Source organism: Mustela lutreola, chromosome X, assembly GCF_030435805.1.
Source record: "Mustela lutreola isolate mMusLut2 chromosome X, mMusLut2.pri, whole genome shotgun sequence".
In the NCBI taxonomy this organism is placed as follows: Eukaryota; Metazoa; Chordata; class Mammalia; order Carnivora; family Mustelidae; genus Mustela; species Mustela lutreola.
In genome coordinates, this window is record NC_081308.1 from 1,982,396 (window position 1) to 2,004,599 (window position 22,204).

General features: G+C 53.6%; 1 protein-coding gene across 1 annotated transcript in view; it reads right to left on the reverse strand.

The window, feature by feature from the left end:
- Window positions 1-19,784, reverse strand: part of PRKX (protein kinase cAMP-dependent X-linked catalytic subunit) — a 76,957-nt gene extending 57,173 nt beyond the window's left edge. The window contains exon 1 of the mRNA XM_059156555.1: window positions 19,168-19,784. Coding sequence (XP_059012538.1) covers window positions 19,168-19,342 — 175 coding nt within the window. The 5' untranslated portion in view covers window positions 19,343-19,784. The remainder of the gene's footprint in view (window positions 1-19,167) is intronic.
- Window positions 19,785-22,204: the final 2,420 nt, after the last annotated feature.

Genomic DNA, 22,204 nt, shown 5'->3' on the forward strand with positions numbered 1-22,204 from the left:
TCCCTGATCAGTAGGGAGTCTGCTTCTCCCTCTCCCTCTGCTGCTCTGCCTGCTTGTGCTCTCTCTCTCTCGCTCGCTCACTCTGTCAAGTAAATAAATAAAATCTTTAAAAAATAAATAAAAATAAAATTCTTGCTGTACACAACTATAATCAGACTTCTGTTTTTGGGGGACAAGGTCCTTGAAAAAAAAATGTGTGCTAATTCTGTGACTGAACTTAAAACACAGAACTGGACACTTTGAAAGGGTGAAACATATGGCCTGTGAATTGTACCTCAATAAGCAAAATTTACAGAAAAGAGGTTTTGGATAATCTCATGAAGATTCTTTTTTTTTTTTTTTTTAAACTTAGAATATTTATTTCAAATATCAGGTGAAAAGACTGGACTAATTCATCTCAACTCTGGGTGGGAGGTGGGTTGTGTGAATTTAGACAGCTTTGTGTTTTGTTTTGTTTTTTTTTTTTTAAACGAGTAACTCCCTCAGAATTTTGCTGAGTCAACTGACATTCGATTTCACACTGTCCTATTTCAAAAGATAAAAATAGAACAGCCATTTTGAAAGCACAATTCTACAAGTTATTTACTAAATTATCCTCTCCCCTATCAGAGATACAGAACGGATAATCAGGAAGGAAACACACACACACACACACACACACACACACACACACACAGGAAGTTTCCACCCGCCCCCAAAAGGAGCAAATGTCCCACAAGGGAAATGCCTGGAATTCCTGGCTCGGCTGTGGTGTTCCTATAAGCATGGTATCTGCAGCTTTGAGCTCTGAATGTCACTTGGGTGAATCTTCACCAAGAAGAACAAAGGTGGGTCTTCACACGTTCCCAATTTAAAAGCTAGGCAGCCCTAGATGCAGCCCAACGCTGGTTCCAGGATGGGATGGAATGTCATAGTCACCCCTGAAATGCTCCAAAATGTACTACAGCCCTTTAGATCAGGGTTTCTCAACCTCAGCACTGTGGACATTTGGGACTGCATGACTCTCCCGGGCGGGGCGTCAGCGTCTCTGGTCTCCATCCACCATATGCCTGGAGCAACCCTACACCCAGCTGTATCAAACAAAATTGTCCCCTGACCTTGTCAGGTGTCCACGGAGGAGCAGAAACACCACTCGTTGAAAACCACTGCCAAGTGATTGCTAGAGGATAATTACACAGCCAGATAGAGGACTGATAGATGATAGAGGATAGACAGATAATGGACGGACAGATGGGTGGACAGATGGGTGGATGGATGATGGACGGATGGATAAAAGGATCAATGATGGATAAATGGATGGATGGATGAATGGATGGACAGACAGATAGATGGACGGATGGACGGACAGATGGAAGATGGACAGATGGATAAATGAATCAATGGTGGAAGGACGGATGGATGGACAGACAGATGGATGAATGGATGGACAGATGGATGATGGTCGGATGGATAACTGGATCAATAATGGATAATTGGATGGATGGATGGATGGACAGATATACAGATGGATGGATGAATGGATGGACGACCGATAGACTAATGGAGGAGGGGATGGATGGACGGACAGACAAATCAGACAGAATCTCTCTCACTAAGGCAGCTTCCTCCATTTGATGCCCACATCTCAGCCCCCCAAACTGCAGCTGAGACACGGCAAAGTGTCCAGTAGGGGTAGAATTGTCCCCCATTAAGACCCACTGCCCAGGGGCGCCTGGGTGGCTCAGTGGGTTAAGCCGCTGCCTTCGGCTCAGGTCATGATCTCAGGGTCCTGGGATCGAGCCCCGCATCGGGCTCTCTGCTCAGCAGGGAGCCTGCTTCCCTCTCTCTCTGCCTACCTCTCTGCCTACTTGTGATTTCTCTCTGTCAAATAAATAAATAAAATCTTAAAAAAAAAAAAAAAAAAAAGACCCACTGCCCAGTAGAACTTGCCACAGGGCAGGAAGCTTCTCCATCCTGCTGTCTGCTGCCAGTAGGCACGCACTGAAGGGGGCTCCTGAGGATCTGAAATACGGACTGGTTAATGAGACAATACTCTTACCGTGTTCCATGGGGCTAACGGCTGCCATATTAGACAGCTTTAAAGTTCTACCATTGGGCTCACGCTCAGTTCCTGTTATCAAGGGTTAACTACCAGGTTAGAAATATTTAGAAAACTCCACTGTTGACCACAAATGAGTTAGGCAGTCCCTGGGGTGAAAATATTCATCCCAAGGGTATAACCTCACTTTCTGAACAAAGATCCAGTCAACACAATGAGGTCCGGCATTTTCCCCCACCATTGGTCTGACTGTGTGCCAGGTGTTCAACACGACTGCAAAGCAGCAAGGAGCAACTTAAGTCTGGTTTCCACGTTCACTGGGGTTAGTTACAATCAGGCCAGAAAGATGGACAGTAACCATCAATTGTAATAGCTGTGACAACACTGATGAGCTCATTTGGGTTTAATGAGCTTGCTCAGGTTTGATGACTCCATAAGACAGGTGTGTAGAGGAAGAAACAAATGGACCTTATATTAATGTAAGGGTCAGAAAAGACTTTTTTTTTTTTTTTTTTTTTTTAAGGATTTTATTTATTTGAGAGAGAATGTGTCTGAGAGAGACCATGGGCTCAGGGAAGGGTAGAGGGAGAGCAAACTCCCCACTGAGCAGAGAGCATGATGCTGGGCTCGATCCCAGGACCCTGGGATCACGCTGTGAGCTGAAGGCAGAGGGTTATCCAACTAAGCCCCCCGGGCACCCAAGACTTTTCCTTTTGAGGAAGTTTCGAATGGAAACTGGAGAGTGGAGCAGACTGAAGACTACGTTGGAGGGTCACTGGGAAGAAGTAAAGGGAAGGAGGCAGGAGCTACACAGAGCACTGGAATTTCGGAGGAGCACTAGAGAGCACAGCAAGAGAAGGGAGGGACTGTGAAACCCCTTGAGTGAGCTCTTCATGCCAAGGGCAGCAGGAAATCACCCAATGACAGGAAGTGCCTGTGGGGGTGGCTTTGGGTTCTGTGTGCTTTTGTTTTGTTTTAAAGATGTCCTTGTCATGATAGAAGCCACTGAGAGGAAGAGCCAGGGCAGTGTGGGGGCTGTGATACCAATCAGGACAGAGGCTAGAGCCAAGGGTGAAGAGCAGGGGTGACAGGGAGATGCAGAGCCAAGATGGCGGCGGTGGAGGGGGGTGGTGGGCAGCAGAGGGAGGGTGGACAAGACTCCAGGGGATGGTGTCAGCATGAGAAGCAGTGGTCATCTACCAGAAGCCTTGGCAGGTGTTCAGGGATCTGCTGAGTGGTTTGGTTTGGGGGAAGAAGGTCCACAATTCCACATGGCACCATCCTGTGGACATGTCAAGGATGAAGGGTGTCGTGGGCTGAATTGTGCCCACCCAGAGAGGCAGGTCCATGTCCTGACCCCTAGTACATGCGAATGTGGTGTTATTTGGAAACAGGGTCTTTGCAGATGGAATGAAGTTGAAGATTTCAAGAAGAGGTCATTCTGCTTTAGGAAGGCCCTAAATCCAATGATAAGGGTAAGACACAGAAGAGCAGGGACACAGATACAGAGAAGAAGCCACATGAAGATGGAGGCAGAGATGGAAAGACATGGCCACCAGCCCAGGAGTGCCTGGAGCCCCAGAAGCTGGAAGAGGCAGGAAGGACCCTCCCTGCAGACCTGAGGAGGAACATGGCCTTCCCCACCTGGATCTCAGACTCTGGTCTCCAGAGCTGGGGGCGCATAAATTTCTGTTCTTGTAAGCCACCAGGTTTGCAGGGATTTGTCAGAACAGCCCCAGGATTGTACAACAATGGGCTTCCTGGTTTTGGGGAGACGTGGACTCCCAACAGATACTGCTTCAGAGACATGCCCCCCATGCTCACTCAAGAGAAAGGTGTAGATCAGAGCTGTGCCTCTGGCAGCCAACACCTCCATAGTGAGTGGACATGAAGCAATCAGGACCAAGACACCCTTTGATCTGGGGGAATTTACTGTTTTAATTATTTAAACATTCCGCAATCCCATTCACAATGGTTTCTCTTTCGCTGTTACATCCTATTTTCGCTGATGGGAACAGTATCTTCTCCAACTTCCCTGAAAACAGGACTCTAAAAAGGTCTCCTGTGTTCCTCTTTTTGTTTTCATCAGTCTTCTCTTAGGTGCCCTGAATTATCTGCGTTTCCTCGGATCACATGTCTTTACTTATCTCGATGCCTCACACAGGGTAACCTCCTGATAAACACCGGGTTTGCGGTCTCTTCCCACTGAAGAAGAAGACGGACACCAGGAAGAGTGACTCAGAAAGTTTCCATGTGTGAGGGAGGCTGGGGGTGCAGAGAGCAAAAGCATTAGGAGAACTTGGTCCTGGAGCGCCTCACAAGCTGTGTGCTTCCTTGCCACTTGTGTTTACCCGAAACCCTACTCAGCCCTGAACATCTGCTATCAGATCCCAGTTCCTTCTTGGCACCTTGATTACAACCCTGAACACAATGACCTTTTCTCAGTTATCTGTATTAGTAAGCTTCTTGGAAATGTGAACTACACCCTATCTTTTAATGTCCCCCAAATAAACTCTGCAGTTCTTTGCCCAGGGGACACGCTAATTATCACTTTCAGAACAGCCTAAATGATGCCTTTGCAAAGATAACCCAAACCTACATCACGATGGGGACACCCAGAGTTCCTAAGAAGCAATGCAATTGGTAGCATTCGATTTTGAACCAAGCAACCCGATCCCTTCGGTGGCACAAGATGAAAAACGAGAATTCAAGCCACATAATTGGGGCACAGTGAGGCGTTTCATTCCCTGAAGGCTCTCTGGACATAAGATTCCGCATCAGTCAGTCCCTGTTGGTGGTCCGTCAAGAACCCCTTAGACTGGGGCACTGGTTTAAAACAAGAGTTTTCAAGCTCCCCGATCTCAAGATTATTTGGCAAAGACCTTCAGAAACAGATCGGGGACCGTAACCCATGTCTGCTTGCTTGTGAGCGTCGCTCTCTGGAGATAGTAACCATATCAGCAAGCAAAGCAGAAATGTCTAAAACACAAGAGCAGCAAGGATGATAGTCTTCTGATGGTCACAGGTGATACCGTCCCAAGGTCGGGGAGCCTCCGGAAACAGCCACACGCCCAGGCAAGAGAGAGAGAAAGAAAGAAAAAGATGAAAAATATCTTCATGGTACCATGAAAGGACCCTGGACTCATGGAGTCACCAGAAGGCTCTCCACACCCCACCTGGAGAACCACTTTGGTCTTGGTGATGAGCTCATAGTAGCGAGCCATCATGCAACCAACGAGTTCACTCAAGAGGTGTTCAATGAACTGCAAATGCAGGGAAGACATGCCGTATACGAAATCCGGGCATCCTGAAAGTCTTGACCAAAGAACATGTTCTTGGAGAAATCACAGCCAGATGTAGAAAGTCTTCCATTCACTGCTGCTAAGGGTTCCCACTTCAAGCCACAGCCTCTAGGATGAAAGGCGCTCCTGGACAACATGATGAGACTCTGCTTGCCCCCAACCATCTCCCTCCAACCTTCCTTCCCCATCTCCAGGGATATCCAGTTCCCATAGCTCAATCCTGCTTCCCCAATGACTACGGGGCTCCCACATCATCCCCCAGGAGGCTTCAGGAGGGAAGGGGCCTAAGGGTCCAAGACAGACACCGGAAACTATTCCCCAGCCGAGTCCCTACATTAGGGTAACAATCAATCCATCTTCACCTTCTCAAGAGGCAGGTGAGCCAGGTAGACGGCAAGCACGTTGGGATCCCATCATGAACCAAGAAACTGAGGGAAGGGTCCATCTGCTACATCCCGGGCCTGACTCTCGCCCGGCAGGGGCAGGAGCCACAGACCACGATTTTGACCTAAGGCACATTCCCATGCGAGCCCCATCATGGCAGGGCAGTGAAAGTCAGACCCGTTTCGAACAACTACACACCACCCCTTTGGGACTTGAAGATCAATGCCAGAAAAAATAAATTAAGGAGCCTGGGACCCCAACTGCGGTGTGTGGCATTGTTTCTGGAACATTCCAGAGGAACAATGGAAGCCTGAAGCAGAACACGATCCCATGACCCTGGGATCAGGACCTGAGCCGAAGGCAGTCGCTTCGCCGACGGAGCCCCCCGAGGCGCCCCCAGATTTTCTTTTCCAAGAAACACAAGCCCCCGGATCTCAGAGCCGCTGTCCTGAAATGCGGCGCGTTCCGGGGACAAGCTTCTGTATCCCTTGGCTGCCAACCTATGTTTTTCCGACACCGTAGAAAGAAAAGTCAGGGAAAGGGCGAGCACATCCGGAAGCAGAAGAAAGACCAAACACCAAAGAAGAAATCCGTGCAATGAAGAACAGGAAATCGACAGAAGAAGAAGAAGGAAAAAAAAAAAAAATCAAAGAGAGGAAACTCTGGTTCTTGGAAAAGATCCACACAATGGACCCTCCAGTATCTGTCACCAAAATAAAATACGGAATTGTGCACAAACGGAGCAAAGAAAACTCTTCCTAAGTCCAATCACCCGACAAGAACGACGCCCGAGCGTCCAGGACGTAGGGAGTCATTCCTGATTTCATCTTCCTACACGCGTTGCTTTTTTCTGAAGGTGGAAAGACCGTGGGATCCAGCCCCGGAGAAGAGGACAATCTGGGCAGACTGGCTGCTCCATGCCCTTCCTGGATTGTGCCATCTCTGCAGAACGATTTCCTCCTCGGGAGTTGTCCCCAAACGTCCCGGCTGGCTCCGTAGGGTCAACGGGGACCGCCCAGGGACACGCCTCCAACGTGAGCACTCCCGCCCGCACAGCCTGCCCGCTTCTGGCTACCCTCCCAGCTCAGATCCCCGGGCCCCCCCCCCCCCCCCGGGCATGCCAAAGACCTTCTTTCTCCGAGCCCCGGCTGTTACCCAGACACACCCAGCCCCACATCTGCCCCGGCCCTTTGTTCTGTGGAGTGGCTCCCAGGATAATGATCCAGCGGGATGAAATCATCCACCAAATTAATTGTCAACCACTTCAGAAGAACTCCCTGGAGGCTGCCCGGGGAACTTCCTCCAAGAGCTGCTTCATCGGAGCGATCTGCAAACCAACCACCTCAACACAGGGTCTCTTGTGCCTGCCCAGGACACGGGCTCTCGTGACGCTGGGTGTGCCTGCCTGGTGGGACCGCGTGCATTTCCACAGGGAGTCTGTGGGACAGTAGTCTTCTTCGGTGACCTCCTGGAGAAACCAGTAGGGATTTCCAAGTGGGGAAAGGGATGAACGAAGGTCAACACGAAACACACCATGCCCAAGGTGCATGAGTCCCTCAAACGTGGAACTGTCCACTTATGCAGAGTCCCAGGGCGCCCAGGACATAGCCTGGGCAGGCTGTCTGCACCGAGCAGGTTGGGAAGGTGTAAACAGATGTTGACGGGGTCCAGTGGACTCCTGAGCTGAGCTAAGGGACTGGAAGGACTACCCCGATGCATCCTACAGAAAACTCCTACATGGGGACCTGGGATGCTGAGGGCTGTAGCAGGCTCCCACCCTGAAATATCTCCACTTGGCCTCCTTGGGGAGCACGGAGACCAAGCGCGAGCCATGGAACACACACGCACTTCCATCCTTGACACAGGACGCTCTGCTGGGGCGAGCCTTGGACACTCAGGATCCATCCATGGACAGATCACTGAACAACTTCAAGTGCACTGGTATCAATGTACTATCACGTTGTGTGTCATTCAGATGTCGTCCAAAGACCACTAACATACCATCCCAGCCCACCCCGCCCAGCGTACAACTGGAGACCCCTACCCGCAAGAAGCAAGGGGAACGCTCCTGGAATTAGCTGCCTAGAAGCTCTCATTGTGTTGGTTTTATTATCCTCGCATGAGCTCACTCAGAACAAAGAACTGGCCAACTTTACCAAACTTGATGCCTGGTTCAGAGCCCCCCGTCTGACCGTGCATCTGGGGCCGGGCACAAGCTTCTGGAAGGTAAGGCTGTCTCATCCCAGCTTTGGGCCATCCCATCGCCAGGGCTCCTTGTCACATGAGAACTCGCTCTCTCTCACACGTACACACACACAACTTAGAGCCACACGCATAGCTAATCAGAGCCAGCATCTCTCCTCCTAATGGAAGCTTTTTACTGTTCATGTGGTTTGTCCGTTGCTGGAAGTCAGCGCAGATGGACAGGGCACAGCGGCCACCCCACTCCACTCAACCCCACTCTCTGAAGCCATTTCTAAGGCGAGGCACACAGAGCACATGACAGGAGGTAAACAGAATAACACCCCCTGCCCCGAAAAAGGCATCAACATCCTAATCCCCAGATCCTGTGCCTACAAGAGTTTAAGGGAGAACTGAGTTTCCAGGTGTTCCTTATAGATGCTAACTAGTTGACCTAAAATAGGGAGACATCCTCAGTGATGCAGGTGAGTCCTTCCAAGTGTTATGAGAGAGGAAGGGGAGAAAGACCAGAGACAGAGACACAGCATCGTGAGAAGATCTGACCCAACTCAGCTGGTCTGAGCAGATGGATGAAGGCATCATAAGCCAAAGAAGGACTACAGCATCTAGAAGCTATAAGAAGCAGGAAAACGGACTCTCCCCCAGAGTTTCTGGAAGGGAACACAGCCCCACTGTCCCTTGATATGAACCCACTAACACCCACCACCCTAACCTGCAGAGCTGTGAGACTGAAAAAATATGTGGTGTTTCAAGCCACTAGGCATGGGGTCATTTGTTGGGAGCAGCTGCAGAAGAGCAATACGGGGAGAAGGTCCATGAGCGAGATTACAGAAGGAGAACAAGGGAAGAGGACCTTGCAGTGGGGCTGCCCCTGGGACCCTGCCCTGTGCCCCAATTCCCTAACCCCAGAGCTATCACACAGCAGTGTCCTGTGCAGGGGTGGGTAGAGGGTGATGGCTCTCAGCAGCCTCAGGACAAGCCTGGCCAGAGACTGCAGGTGCACTGAACGGAAGAAGCTCCAAATCCAGGCAAATGTCACCAGCACCCATGCCTGAAATGATGAACCTCCACTATGCTTGGGAATGGATGGTCATCACGATGATGATGATGATGATGACCGCAATCGTGATGCCTGCTTTAGTGAGCCGTGCTTACTTCCTGGTTAATGCACAGAGGACAGGAGACACAGGTGCTCCAGGCTGAAGGTCCACACTCCTCATCAAACGATGGAATAAAACACAACACAAACCTGACCAGGTACGTGGGCAAGGACCACCTCCACCACAGAGGGTCTGAGCCCTTCATGGACGCCACCTCAAGGACTGTGTGGGGCACATGGTGGGATGGAGAGCCAGGTCTGCAGGCATCATGAAACCATGCTCCATTTAGGGAACACCGAGATCAGAGCCAAAGAGGCCACGAGGCAGGGTTTCTGTCCCAATCACCCAATCCAAGAAGCTGAGCACCAACCCCATGCACTGGGTTGGTTCTCGACTGCCCAGACCCCTCCTCCTCAGCAAGAATGGGGGGAGCAGCCCCCAGGAGCAAAAGAATAAAAAAGGCAGGTCATGAAACAGGGATAAGCTACAGACCCAGAAAAAAAGCTTCAAGGGCACCAGTCTCTCCAGAAGTAACTTCTACATGGGTGCGGGGTTTCAGTTTGGGCGGATGGAGAAGTGTTGGAGGCCGGCAAGTCTAGGACTTCCAGCCTCCAGGACTGGGAGAGAGAGAATAAATGTCTATTGTGGAAGCCGTCCCATCTCTGGTACTTTGTTTCTCTAAGCAAACTCATAAGAAGATAAACACAATGTAGTCTTATCCATTCCATGTGTGATGGTCACACAAAAGTGTGACTTGTTTAATGCCACTGAGGTGTACACTCAAAATTGGTTAGAATGGTGAATTCCACATGGTATCATTAACATTAAAAAATTTGTATATAAAAAAAAAAAGAAAGAAAGAATTAGAAAGTTGGTGAGGCCACCTGACCATCCAGAGTGGTCACCCAAGGTGACTTCCCAACACACAGAGGGACCCGGTTGCATACACCCAGTCACACAGACATCACAGCAGATGGGCTGGAGGGTCGCCATTCTCAATGGAGCATGAAGGAGATCCACACAGCGCCCCAGGAAAGCCACCAGAACATGGGGCATTCAGGCAGCAGGACCTACACACACCAACCTTGGGAATGAGCAACACCTCTCATCTGAAAGGGCTCTCCCTTTTCAAGGAAGAAAGAATGCCCACCAGCCATGCAGTGGTCTGGGAAAGGTGCTACTTGAATGAACAAAGAACCTTTTGAGTTGATGGGTTCTGGGGGGCATCGCTTAAATGGAAGACCCAACACCTTTCTGGGACGGTTATAAGTGACCGGAGAGAAAGAACGAGTGATGATGGGTGGGTGTGGATGCACGCCACGATGCGAAGGGCAGGTGCTGCTGAGAAGGGCAGAGAGAGGGTCTTCACTCTACTACCAGAGTCTTCTAGCCTTCTCTTATGAATGGATCCTGCTTTCGGCCCTGTAAGCTGATGAGCCAAATCCACCTGGGGTGACACTACCCTATCCCATTATGGGACCCCCAAGAGGACACAGTATCTCTGATGCAAAGTTTCACAGGTGGAATGGGCTGAACTTTGTCCCTCCCACACAGAAAATTTTTTTATTTATGTCCCAATCTCCATGACCTCAGAATGCGTCTATCTTTGAAGACAGGGCCTTTAAAAGTGATTAAGGTAAAAGGAGGTCATTGAGGTGTGTGGCCGGATCCCGCAGGTGTGCCTCATAAGAAGAGAAAATTAAGACATAGAGCTCCTGGGTGGCTCAGTGGGTTAAGTCACTGCCTTCGGCTCAGGTCATGATCTCAGGGTCCTGGGATTGAGTCCCGCATTGGGCTCTCTGCTCAGCAGGGAGCTTGCTTCCTCCTCTCTCTCTCTGCCTGCCTCTCTGCCTACTTGTGATCTCTCTCTGTCAAATAAATTAAAAAAAAAAAAAAAAAAAAAAAAGACATAGACATGCACAGAGGGAAGACTACGCAAGGACACAGGGAGAAGACGGAGTCTACACACAAGGTAGAGAGGCGTCAGGAGGAACCAGCCCTGGCCGCGCCTGGATCTTGACTTCCAGCCTCCAGGACTGGGAGAGAGAGAATAAATGTCTATTGTAGAAGCTGTCCCATCTCTGGTACTTTGTTTCTCTAAGCAAACTCACAAAAAGAGAAACAAAATGTACTCTTATCCATTCCATGAAATATTAGTCACAAGAAAGAATGAACTATACTGACCCATACTAACTGTATGGACTAAACTCAAAAATACCACTGGAAATGAAAGAAACCAGTTAAAAAAGGCTCCACACTGTATGATTCCATGCTTATGAAATGTCCAGAATGGGCAAATCCACAGAGACAGAAAGTAGACTGGTGGGAGCCACGGGCAAGGGGAATAGGGAGTGACTGCTTAGTAGTGGGTAGAGGGTGTTCTTTTGGGGCTGATGGATGTGTTTACGAAGTAGATGGAAGGGATGACCCACACTGTAGATGTGGTAAATGCACCTGAGATGTTCACTGTAAAACAATTTGGTGTTCTGTGGATTTCAAAGAAAAGTTTCACGAGTGTCAGAAGTGGCGATGATGGCAGACATAATACTGAAGATAGGAGAAAAGTGGTAGGATGTGGACAGGAGTTGAAGGGAAGGTGGTGATCGTGGTGATAATGACAACGATGATGAGGCTGGTGACGATGGTGATGGTGGTCATGACGGCCATGATGATGATGATGGTACTGGTGAGAAAGATGGTAGAAAGTGGTAGGATGTGGGTAGGTGCTGACTGGAAGGTGTGATGAATGAAGGTGGTGATGATGAGGAGTTTGATGGTGATGGTGACAGTGGTCATGATGAAGGTGATGATGGTTGAGATGATCAATATGGTGGAGAAGGTAGAACGTCAGCAGGTGGAAGGGGGAGGCACTGATAAAGGTGATGGTGATGATACAGAGATCTTCTCTCCCCAACACGCTCCATCCAGAACCCTCCCCCAATGTGGCCCAATGGCAGTGCCAGTTTTCTAATTATTTCACCCCCAAAATATATTTCACCCAAAAACCATGGAGTTACCCATGATTCTTCTCTAAGTCACTATTACAGACTGAATGTTGGTGTCCAACCACCCCCAACCCCAACAAAAATTCATGCCTTGAAGGCCTAAATCGCAACGTATTTAGAGATGAACCTCCAAGAAGTAACAAAGGAGAAACAAGGTCATCAGGGTGGGGCCTTCATCCTACAGACCATGTGTAAGTGTCCTTATAAGAGACACCACCCACACCCTTCTTCTCGCACACGCAGCCAGGAAAACCCACGTGAGGACACACACTACAGGTCCCACACAGAAGCTCTGCACCTTCACGTCTCTGCTTGTCCCGTCCCACATGGGCCACAGTAACCCTCTGAGAGCTTCAAGAACATGCCCGGTGGGCTCTGAGGTCGCCCTGTAGCTCCAAAGCACACTGCAGAGAACAGCAGCAGCACCACCACTGAAACTTGTTAGAAATGCTGAGTTTCAGGCGCCCTCCATCTTGGGGTATCAGAAGATCTATTGCGTGGGGCCAGCCACCTGCTCCAGGGGATTCTGCTGCCGCTCAAGGTGAAGAACCAGCCTCTGTGCCCATGGTCTTCCCAGGGTGTCCCCACGGCTAAGCCTCCTCACCTTCCAGGATTTGAGGAAACCTCTCATGCTGGAAAAGGCAGACCGCAGGACCTCCCATGCAGGGCAGCGTGCCCCTACCCCTCCTCTGCACACTGCTTCTCCAATCCTGGTGCCACTGATCTGTTCTCCCCCACACTTCAGACGGGGACTTCCAATAAACCACCAAATGCAGGTGTCACTGCCCACCGCTCTCAGGATAACATAAACTCAACAAGCAGGGCCCCCTGTGTTGAGCTCCCTATGACCTGCGCCATCCAGAGTCCAGCGTGAGCAGGGATAGCTACCATCCTGAGGAGCCTGGACCCAGGGACTTCCCAACATGGGGGACTTTCAGGCTTTCCAAGAAGGTCCCTGCCCAATACGGACATGCCAACTGGCCTATGTAAGAGGGAATAAATAAACAGCTCCTGGGCCATTGCCCTCAGCACACAGGCCATGCTGAACACCACAATACAACCCAACAGCTCTGCAGCAGGGTGCTATGATGTCACCATGAGCCACATGCTCCCGGGAGAAGGGACAACCCCTGCCCTAGACATGGAGCCAGCAAACAGCCCCAGAGAGTCTCTGTCCCCACTCGGCTGCCTCACTGAAGCAGGGCAAGAGACATGGGCGCCATGGGAAAGGAGGACGACACAGGGCAGGGGACTGCTGGGCCACCAACAGTTACCAGATGGTGCAAACAGAGAAAGGTGGCAGAAACCCCCTGAGGCAGCGGCCAGCTCCCCTCGTGGACATCCTTGTGAGATCACGGGAGATGACTGGCCCCGTCTATCATCACGACATCATCAGCCTGGGTTACCCAGTACTTTCCTCCACGTCCCTCCAAGAAGCAGCACATACAGAGTCCCCAAGAAAAAAAAAAAAGGAAAAGATGAGTCTCCAAAGGGTGGTGAAGGTCGTGACACTGTGGTCTTGAAAAAACCTTGGGGGAAATACAGAGAGAGCCCCACGATGTCCTTCCCAGAGACTGAAAGTGGTTTTCAGAGAAATCGTAACACGTTAATCTCTCAGAAAAGAACACTGTGGTCAGAAGTGTCCTCACTGCTGAACCCAGGCAGCATGTGCTGCCTCTGCCCATTTCTCCCAGTGACAAAGACACCCTCCCAGGGTGTCCCCAGCTGAAGAGGAACTCACCCAGGAAAGGGATCTGAGACCATCAGCCATGTCCCCACCCATGTGGGTAATGCAAGCAGGGACAAGGAGGGTTGTCCTAGACAGACATGGAGTGTGGGGTGTCCTCCCCCTGGGAATTCCAGGATGAGATGAAGGAAGCGTGGTGCTGGGGCAGCCACCTGTACCCCAAAGGTAGAAGTTCAGGAGAAGGAAGTCAGGACAACACATAACGAGGAGTAAAAGAGAGTATTATGGACCAAATGTTTGTGCACCAACTCCAACCCCCAGTTTCCCATGATGAATCACTAGCTCCCAATATAACACTATTTATATCTGCAAGCAGGTTCTGGGGCGTAATTAAGATCAGATGAGAATGGGGTCCCTTATGATGACCTTATTTCCCTTACAGCAGACGCCAGGAAGCTTGCATCCCCTGCCTCCCTTCCACACAGCAAGGTGATGGCCATCTACAAGCTAGAGGGAGCCCTCACCAGAAACCATCCACACTCTGGCATCCTGACCTCAGTTTCTGGCCTCCAGAGCTGTGAAAGCTAAAGTTGGGTCGTTATAAGCCACCTGGTGGACGGTACTTTGTCACAGCAGCCCAAGGTCAGACGTGATTCAAGATGGTGCCCCTTGGTGTCTGGCCATGTGGGAAAGCCACGGATCTTAAAACGAGTGACAAGATGAAGTAGACAGGGGACACCTGGGTGGCTCAGTTGGTTGGATGACTGCCTTCGGCTCAGGTCATAATCCTGGAGTCCCGGGATCGAGTCCCACATCAGACTCCCAGCTCCATGGGGAGTCTGCTTCTCTCCCTGACCTTCTCCTCATTCATGCTCTCTCTCACTGTCTCTCTCTCAAGTAAATAAATAAAATCTTTAAAAAAAAAAAAAAAAGATGAAGTAGACAGTACATGTGGGAGTCACCTGACTGCTCTCTGGGGAGGGAGAGGATGGCTACAAGGGAGTAGCAGAGGCAGACGGTGAGCAAGTCCCTGGCTCTGTTGCATCTAGTTTTGGGGATGACCTTCCTCAAGCAGCGGGTTACGGATGCCCCGTCTTCTGAGATGGACACGTGGCTCTCTGAACACCATCGCTTGGATTAGGTCACCCATGTAAGCCATCGTCCAGCTTGGAGCTAGATGGTGTGCCCCTCCAAGGATCTGGAGAAACCAGTGCACGGACCTAAGGCACCATGGTCTAAAGCAGCCTAGAAGTCAGTTCTGCGATCCTCTCTGGCAGGGGTACTCATTTTTTAATTGTCTTGGGGCTGCCACCACGTGGTGGCTTAAAACAATGAGAATTCATGCCCTCCTAGTTCTGGAGACCAGATGTGTGAGATCCAGGCAGGGACAGGACCACTGAGATCTAGATGGGGTAGGACCACTGAGATCCAGGTGGGACAGGACCACTGAGATCTAGATGGGGTAGGACCACTGAGATCTAGATGGGGTAGGACCACTGAGATCCAGATGGGGTAGGACCACTGAGATCTAGATGGGGTAGGACCACTGAGATCCAGATGGGGTAGGACCACTGAGATCCAGGTGGGGCAGGACCACTGAGATCAAGGTGGGCACGGCTACTGACAGGTGGGACAGGGTCATGCTCCTTTCTGAGGCTCCAGGAGAGGGTCCTTCCTCATTCTTCCAGGTTCTGGAGCTCCAGGCGTCCCTGGACTAGTGGTCGCATCCCTTCCATCCCTTCCTCCCTCCTCACATGGCTTCTCCTCTGCGTCTGTGTCTCCTCCTATGTTTCTTATAAGGACCCCAGTCATTGCATTTAAGACCACCCTAGTACAACGGACTTCATCACGGTCCTTAACTAACTGTACCTGCAAAGAGCCTACTTCTAAATAAGGGTCCCCTTGCAGTTCTGAGGGGAGGACATGGATTTGGGATGGGGGTGGGACTTGATTCACCCCAGGACAGCGGAGGTTGTGTGCCTGTGTTTGCTCATCATGGGCTCACTCCCGCTGCCCATTTCTTATTCCCAGTTTGTCCTCATCTGGTCTCATGGGTGCATTTTTCTCTCCCACTTGAGCGGGGAAATTTGGGCTCTGCATCTCGCCATGTTCTCCTCCCACTGGACCCTCACCCCCTTGGAGAAGACAAGGGGGAAAAAAAGAGGTAACAGAATCAAGCACGGAGAACCAGAAAGTCCATGGAGACAGAGCACAGATTCTTGGTCACCGGGGGCCGGGGGAAGGGGGCTGAGGAGGGACAGCTCACGGGGACGGGGGTCTCGTCTGGGGACAAGAACGTCTTGGAAGCAGACCGACGTGCTGGTCATGCAACTTTCTCAATGTACGAAACGCAGCTGGATGGCTCCCTGGGAAAAGGGTTCACTTTATGTTAAAATTTATGAATTTTATGCCTGTTTTTAAAAAAATGAAGGGGAACAACGTGTAGGACTTCTGCCCTTGGGGATACTCTTTTCTAACAGTTCGTCTAATTTTAGAAAACCCTCATGAAGGAAGGTCTCCTTCGTCTTAAGGAAACACAACCCGCCCAGGGCTGTTATGTCCAACGGTAACAGGGGAGGAGAACGCACCACGCTGTGCCGAGCGCATCATTTCTGTCCTCGATTTGGGGGGGTGTCAGCTGACAGATAAAGGTACGAGATAAAACTTTTGCACGGCGCACGATCTGTGCCCTCTGAGCACGACGGTACCAACGCCGACCTCCTCCTCCTCACGCCGGGTCCCCAACGACGTCCCCGCGGAGGGAAGCTTCATGAAGCCTGCACGAGACGGACGCTGGGCTCGGACTCCGGAAAGCCCCGGGAGTCTATAATTATTTCCAAACCTGTGATTCTGTTTTCATAGCACGTTGTCTGTCACCACGGGAATCAAGCAAGCGTCCTCGTGGGAACCTGAAGTGCGGAGACCCGGGCTTGCACGCCACGCACGTCCCGTCCGGGCGGCCGCCTGGCTGCTCCCACCCCGGTTTCTCAAGCTTGGAAATCACGGTGGGGCCCAGACACGCCCCAAGGTTGCCTCCCTGCTCGCCAGATGTCGCAGCAGCACGAGCTGAGATTTCTTCCCGGCTCTCCAGATTTCTGGGCAATCAGCTGGTCTGAAATGCCCATAGTCCCAGCGTCCTGCTCTCCACCTACCTGCAGGGGACATCCATCCTTTTGGGTCCAGAGCTGAGGACACGAGGACTGTCTAAGAGCCACGGCGGGCGTGCCCAACGAACTCGGACAGAACCCAGGGCGTCCTACCCACACGGACAGACCCACAGACCCACACACCGTGTGTCTGCGAGTGTGACTCAGCATTTCTGCCCCTCGGGGAGCCGCCTGTCCGGGCCCGGGCCCACCTCGCAGGCAGGCGTGAGGCATGGAAATCACAGGACCCACACGTGGGTCAGGAAAAGAGCAAAACACACGGACGAAATGTGTACGGCGAGGACAGAGCTCGGCAGCCTCCTGACTCCTTCCGAATAAAAGGTTCCAAGATGCCGCTGAAGGAAAGCAAAGAGAGGTCTGGGGCGTCGCTGTGTTGTGGGTTTGCTGTGCGTGGGGGCTGGGTTCCCGTCCCGGTGGGGCGCGTTCCTCAACTGGAAAAGTGCATACAAACGGCACAGGACCACGCAGGACCCGCGGGTGCCTGATGGGCACAGGGGGACAGCGAGGAGGCGAGGTTGTAGCGGCTCGGGCAGAGCTCAGCCTGGCCCCTCTGTGGGACCCACCGCGCGTCAGGACGGGACCTCCAGCTGGTGGGTCTGTATGCGAGACACAGAGGCCAAACCTGAAGGAATCCCCAGCTGCCTCGAGCCGTCCCCATCCTGTGTCCATCACACCCGGGGGGAACCACAGAAGTTATCTTCAGAGAAGAAGCGCCCTCTTCACGAAGAGGCAAGGGCCCGTGGAAGAAATCACCCTCCCGTGCACGCCCCTCTCAGTCCCCAGAGGCGGCCACGTTCTATTTTTAAGGACAAGAAGACTGGCTGGCTGCCCTGTGCCCACTAGGTAGGGCTCCCAGGGCCCCACGGGACCGACGGCACCAGAACAGGTCGCGGCAACAGCCCACGAGCCTGCCCACATGCTGCGGGCTACCCTGTCCTCCAGCCCTGGCATCACTGACAAGCCCCGCGCATGTGCCCAGACGAAATGCGATTGTTGGCGCTGGGTGCCGAGGCCCAGAGAGTCCGTGCTCCACCAACTTTCCATTGTTGTCTCTATTTCCACCGACGGCCGGTGTGACCGCCCGGGCTGGGTTTCTGTCCTACCCTGCAGCCCTGCAAAACACAGCCCGCTTTCCCATCAGTGCCAGCTTCCCCCTGGGGCGGGGGCACAGGGAGGGAGGGAGGGACGGACAGACAGACGGAAGGAGGTAAACAGCGAGAGACGCAGAGAGGCACACGGCAGAGAAGGTGCCCGCCAACCCCTCCTTCCCGAATCAGCTTCCCTGGAGACCCGTCCCCCAGTGTGGCCGTGCCTGTCCGTCTCTAATTAAACTCTGAGGCCGTGACCTTGAGCCCTGGCTTCCTGACGCCCTGGCCAGCTTCCTCCTTTTCACAAGACGGGCAGGGGACCCCGGAAAAGCCCCTGAACACCCCCAGCCCCTTGGTGACCTGTGGCTTGCCGCCTTCTCCATGCAGGTCTCCTACAAGAAACCCATCTCCCAAGCCCCGGGAGCAACAAAGAGTGGCTAAGAAGCCACAGCGGCCTGTGCGCACCCTTCGCACCCAGCCCCAGCCCGGAGGGGGGATCTGCTAGCCCAGTCAGGGCGGCCCCAGGATCTACCAGCGCCTTTCCCCGCACAGGACAAAAGGAAATCAGCGTCTGCCCCGGAATGCCAACTTTGGGATCAACAAGATAAAAAGCAGGCGCGGGGAGGGGGGCACGGGTAATCCGTCCTAAACGCCCACCCCACGCCCGCCCCCGTTCCGCCCCAGGACACCTGTCCTCCGTCCGCCAAGTCCCGGGTAAGGTCCCAAGTCTGCGCCGGAGCATCCCGCCGCTGGGCACAGGGAGGCTGGCCGGAGTTCCATAGCTGCCTCTGGGCGCCGCCTGTGTCCCTAGGGGCCCCTGGCTGGGAGGGCGGGCGAGGTCCCCCATAGGAGATGACCCCTAGCAAGTTTTGTGACGTCGCGTGGCACAGATACCAGGGTATTTGGGGAAGGAGGAAAGGACTTGTAAGTCCGGACACTCCTGGCGCGCGGGGCAGGGCACGGACACTCGGGGAGGCCCGCGGGAGCTCGTAGGGAGCCACCCTCCAACTCTGGGAGCGCCCGAGGGTCCAAGGGCGCCCCGCCAGCCCTCGCGGAGACCCCGAGCGGACGGGACCGGGCAGGGCCGGCTGAGGGAGGCGGCCCGGCGACGGCACACCGGCCCTTTGTCTGACGCCGGCGTCCCGGGCGGCGCCAAGCGACCCTGCGGGCTGGGTCCCCGCGCGCGCTACTCACCCACGGTGGCCAGCGTGTCGAAGTCCTGCAGGCGGTAGGCTGGCGGCTCGGGCGAGGGCGCCTCGGGGCTGGGGCAGAGCGCGGGCGCCCCGTCGGGGGTCTCCCCGCGGCTCTCCTGAGGTTCGGAGTCCGTCGCGGCCCCCTTGGCCGCCTTGGCCAGCCCGGGCGCCTCCATGGGGGCGCGCTCCAGTCCGCGGCGCGGGGCCGGGCCGGGGAGCGCGGAGGTCCGGGCTTCCCGAGTCGCAGCCTCGGAGGGCGGCGCGGCGGCGGCGGCATCAGCGGCGCCCACCCATGCGCGTCCCCCGCCTCCCGGTCCGCGGCCCGGCGCGACAGGCGGAGCGGCGGGGACAATGGCGGGGCGCGGGGCGGCGCTCACTGCAGCAGCAGCAGCAGCAGCTGGTGGGAGTAGCCCGCGGCCTCGGGGGGCGGGCCCGGGGGCCCGGGCGGCGGCGGCGGGGGCGGGGGCGGCGGCGCGGCCGAGGCTGGGGGCGCGGCGGCCCGGGCTGGCTGGGGCGAGGCGGGGTCCCGGCCGCCGGCGCCCGACTCCCTGTTCATTCCTGGGGGCCCGCGCCGGCCGCCACCCGCGCGGGCGCTGCGTGCGCGCTGGTCGGGGGCCGGGCGGAAGCGGCCTGGGCGGGGCCGCGCGCGCTCCAACCCGCCCCGGAGCCCGCCCGGGTTCGGCCCGCCCACGGGAGGGCCGTTCAGGTCCCTGAGCTCCGCCCCCGCCGCGCCCCAGTCCGGGATCCGAGAGGTGGCCGCTCCCGCTGCGCCGCGGGAGGCGTCCCCGGGGGCTGAGATCCCCAGCCGAGCTCCCCCGGGGGACGCGCGGACGGCTCGCCGCGCCCCAGCCCGGAAGGGTGGGAGGCGGGCCGCGCTGGGGGGACCGCGAGGGCGTGGCTGCAACAAAAGTAAAGTTAAAAAATCAAACTGAACCCGAGCGAAAGGCGCTTGGGGCGCTCGAGCGGGCGGCCGCTCGGTGCCCGCGCGTCCCCGAGGGCGGCTGCCGGGTCTAGCGAATAAAAACCCGGCCCGTGTCAGCTTCGCGGTTTCTCGGGGGGACCATGGTGATGCAAAATGCGAGCTGGCGGGCGGGGGGCTGGCGCGTAAGGGCGCCGGGCTCCCCACTGTCCCCGCTCGTTTCTGGGCACATTCCTAAGAATCCATGATTATATCCAAAGTACCTTTCTTTTAAAACAAAAACAAGGAGACCCAGGTTTCAGAGCTAGGACGAGCCCTACCGCTTTGTCCCCCTCGTACCCGCCCCCCAAAAAACCACGCAGCGCACGCAGCTTGGTGGGTCGATGTTTGAAACACACCTGGCACCACTTTGGAAAAGAAACGCAGGGTGCCCCGAATGCGTTTGTATTTGAGACGGACACAGAGTCCCCCGCCCCCCCAACACACCCCCGAAGTGTAAGTATGTCCCGGGCCTCATTTGGATGTACTGAGCGCAGTAAACGACACGGGCGTCTCTGAAACTGGAATGTAACTGGTCGTCCTGTCCTTCATCGGGCCACTCTGTCCCGGGGCATCCGGTTCAAACGCGGCCCAGAAAGGGCAGTCCCCAGCTGCGGCCCCGAGGACGCGCACTTTGAGCTGCCCCGAAGGAGACCATACCGCCCCCCACCTGGTTTGGAGGCATCTCAATCATTCCGCCCTTGGAGGGGGTTGTCCTGGGGTCGGGGACGGGGCGTTCTTAGGGACACCAGGCCCTGTCTGCCAGGCTCGGCCAACTGGGAGGGGGCCACAGGAAATCAGATGCGGTCTCTGGGTGTGCCTTGCCGGCCCCTGGCTGTCAGCTTGGGCCCAACCCTCATCTGCACATTGTGGGTGGCATTTTCCCCGGGCATGAGGCCTGCTGTCTTTGCTTGTTGCCAAATCTTGAGCTGGAATTCAAAAAATGCATGCCCTGAGCAGGCCCCGCGCACCGGGTTGGAACCAGGAGGCCCTCTGGCCACCAGGCCCTGCTGAGCAATTCAGGGGACCCAGGACGGGCCTCCGGGGCAGGTCCCCATGTCCCTGGCTACTGTGATTGATGCTCCTGGGTGACTAGGGTTGGTGGTCAAGGCTAGGTCAGTTAGGGACATGCTTTTCCCTTCCAGCTGCACCCGGGCAGAAAAGGATTCCAGACCAAGTTTCGGAATTGAACTCTGGGTTGCAGAGTTGGTGTGACTCCTTCCTCTCCTGCCGGTGAGACTGGCCAAAGACCCACATCTTCCTATAAATATCCTGGGCAGGTTTTGCAACATGTTGCTGTACAAAGCGGCTTTCATGTGGAGGGGTCATAAAAATTCTTCAGAAACCACAGCCCAGGACTCGGGAGACGACACAGAGCAACCCCGGTAGGTTAGGTGCTGTGGGGTCATTACTGCATTTAGGCAGCCGCCTTCCCTCGGGGTGCACGCAGGATGTGCTGAGCTCGGGAATGCGGAAAGAAGAGTTCCTGCGTCCACCCGGAGGGGACCGGAAGGTCAGCCCCCTCACCTGTGCAGGTGTTCAAGAGTTCGAGAGAAAGAAAGCTGTGGTCAGTTAAGGAAGCTGGACTATGCATGTATTCCTCATTTGGGACAAATGTTTATGTGTTTGTATATATGCATGTGTGTGTGTGTTGTATGCACAAATACATATGTACATACAACATGTAAATACATACATACGTAAATACAAACACATGCATATATAAAAATATATATTATATGTAGATACATGTATATAGATACATATATAGAAGTATATATTATATATAGATACATATATATTGGGTAAAGAGTATACTGTTCCCTTCTCAGGCTTTACTATGTATACAAATTACATTATATATCATAGACATTATGTTCTACTGTATGCTAGAATATCTACTCTAATATATTTTATTCTCTATATTCTAAAAGACATGTGCACCTGCCTTCACACACTTTGCAACATAGAGATACATAAAATGCTACATATTATATATATTGTGGCATTCTATAATATACTCTAATGTATTCTATTATATATTTTATTTTGTTTTATTATAAATTCTAACTTGCAGGGG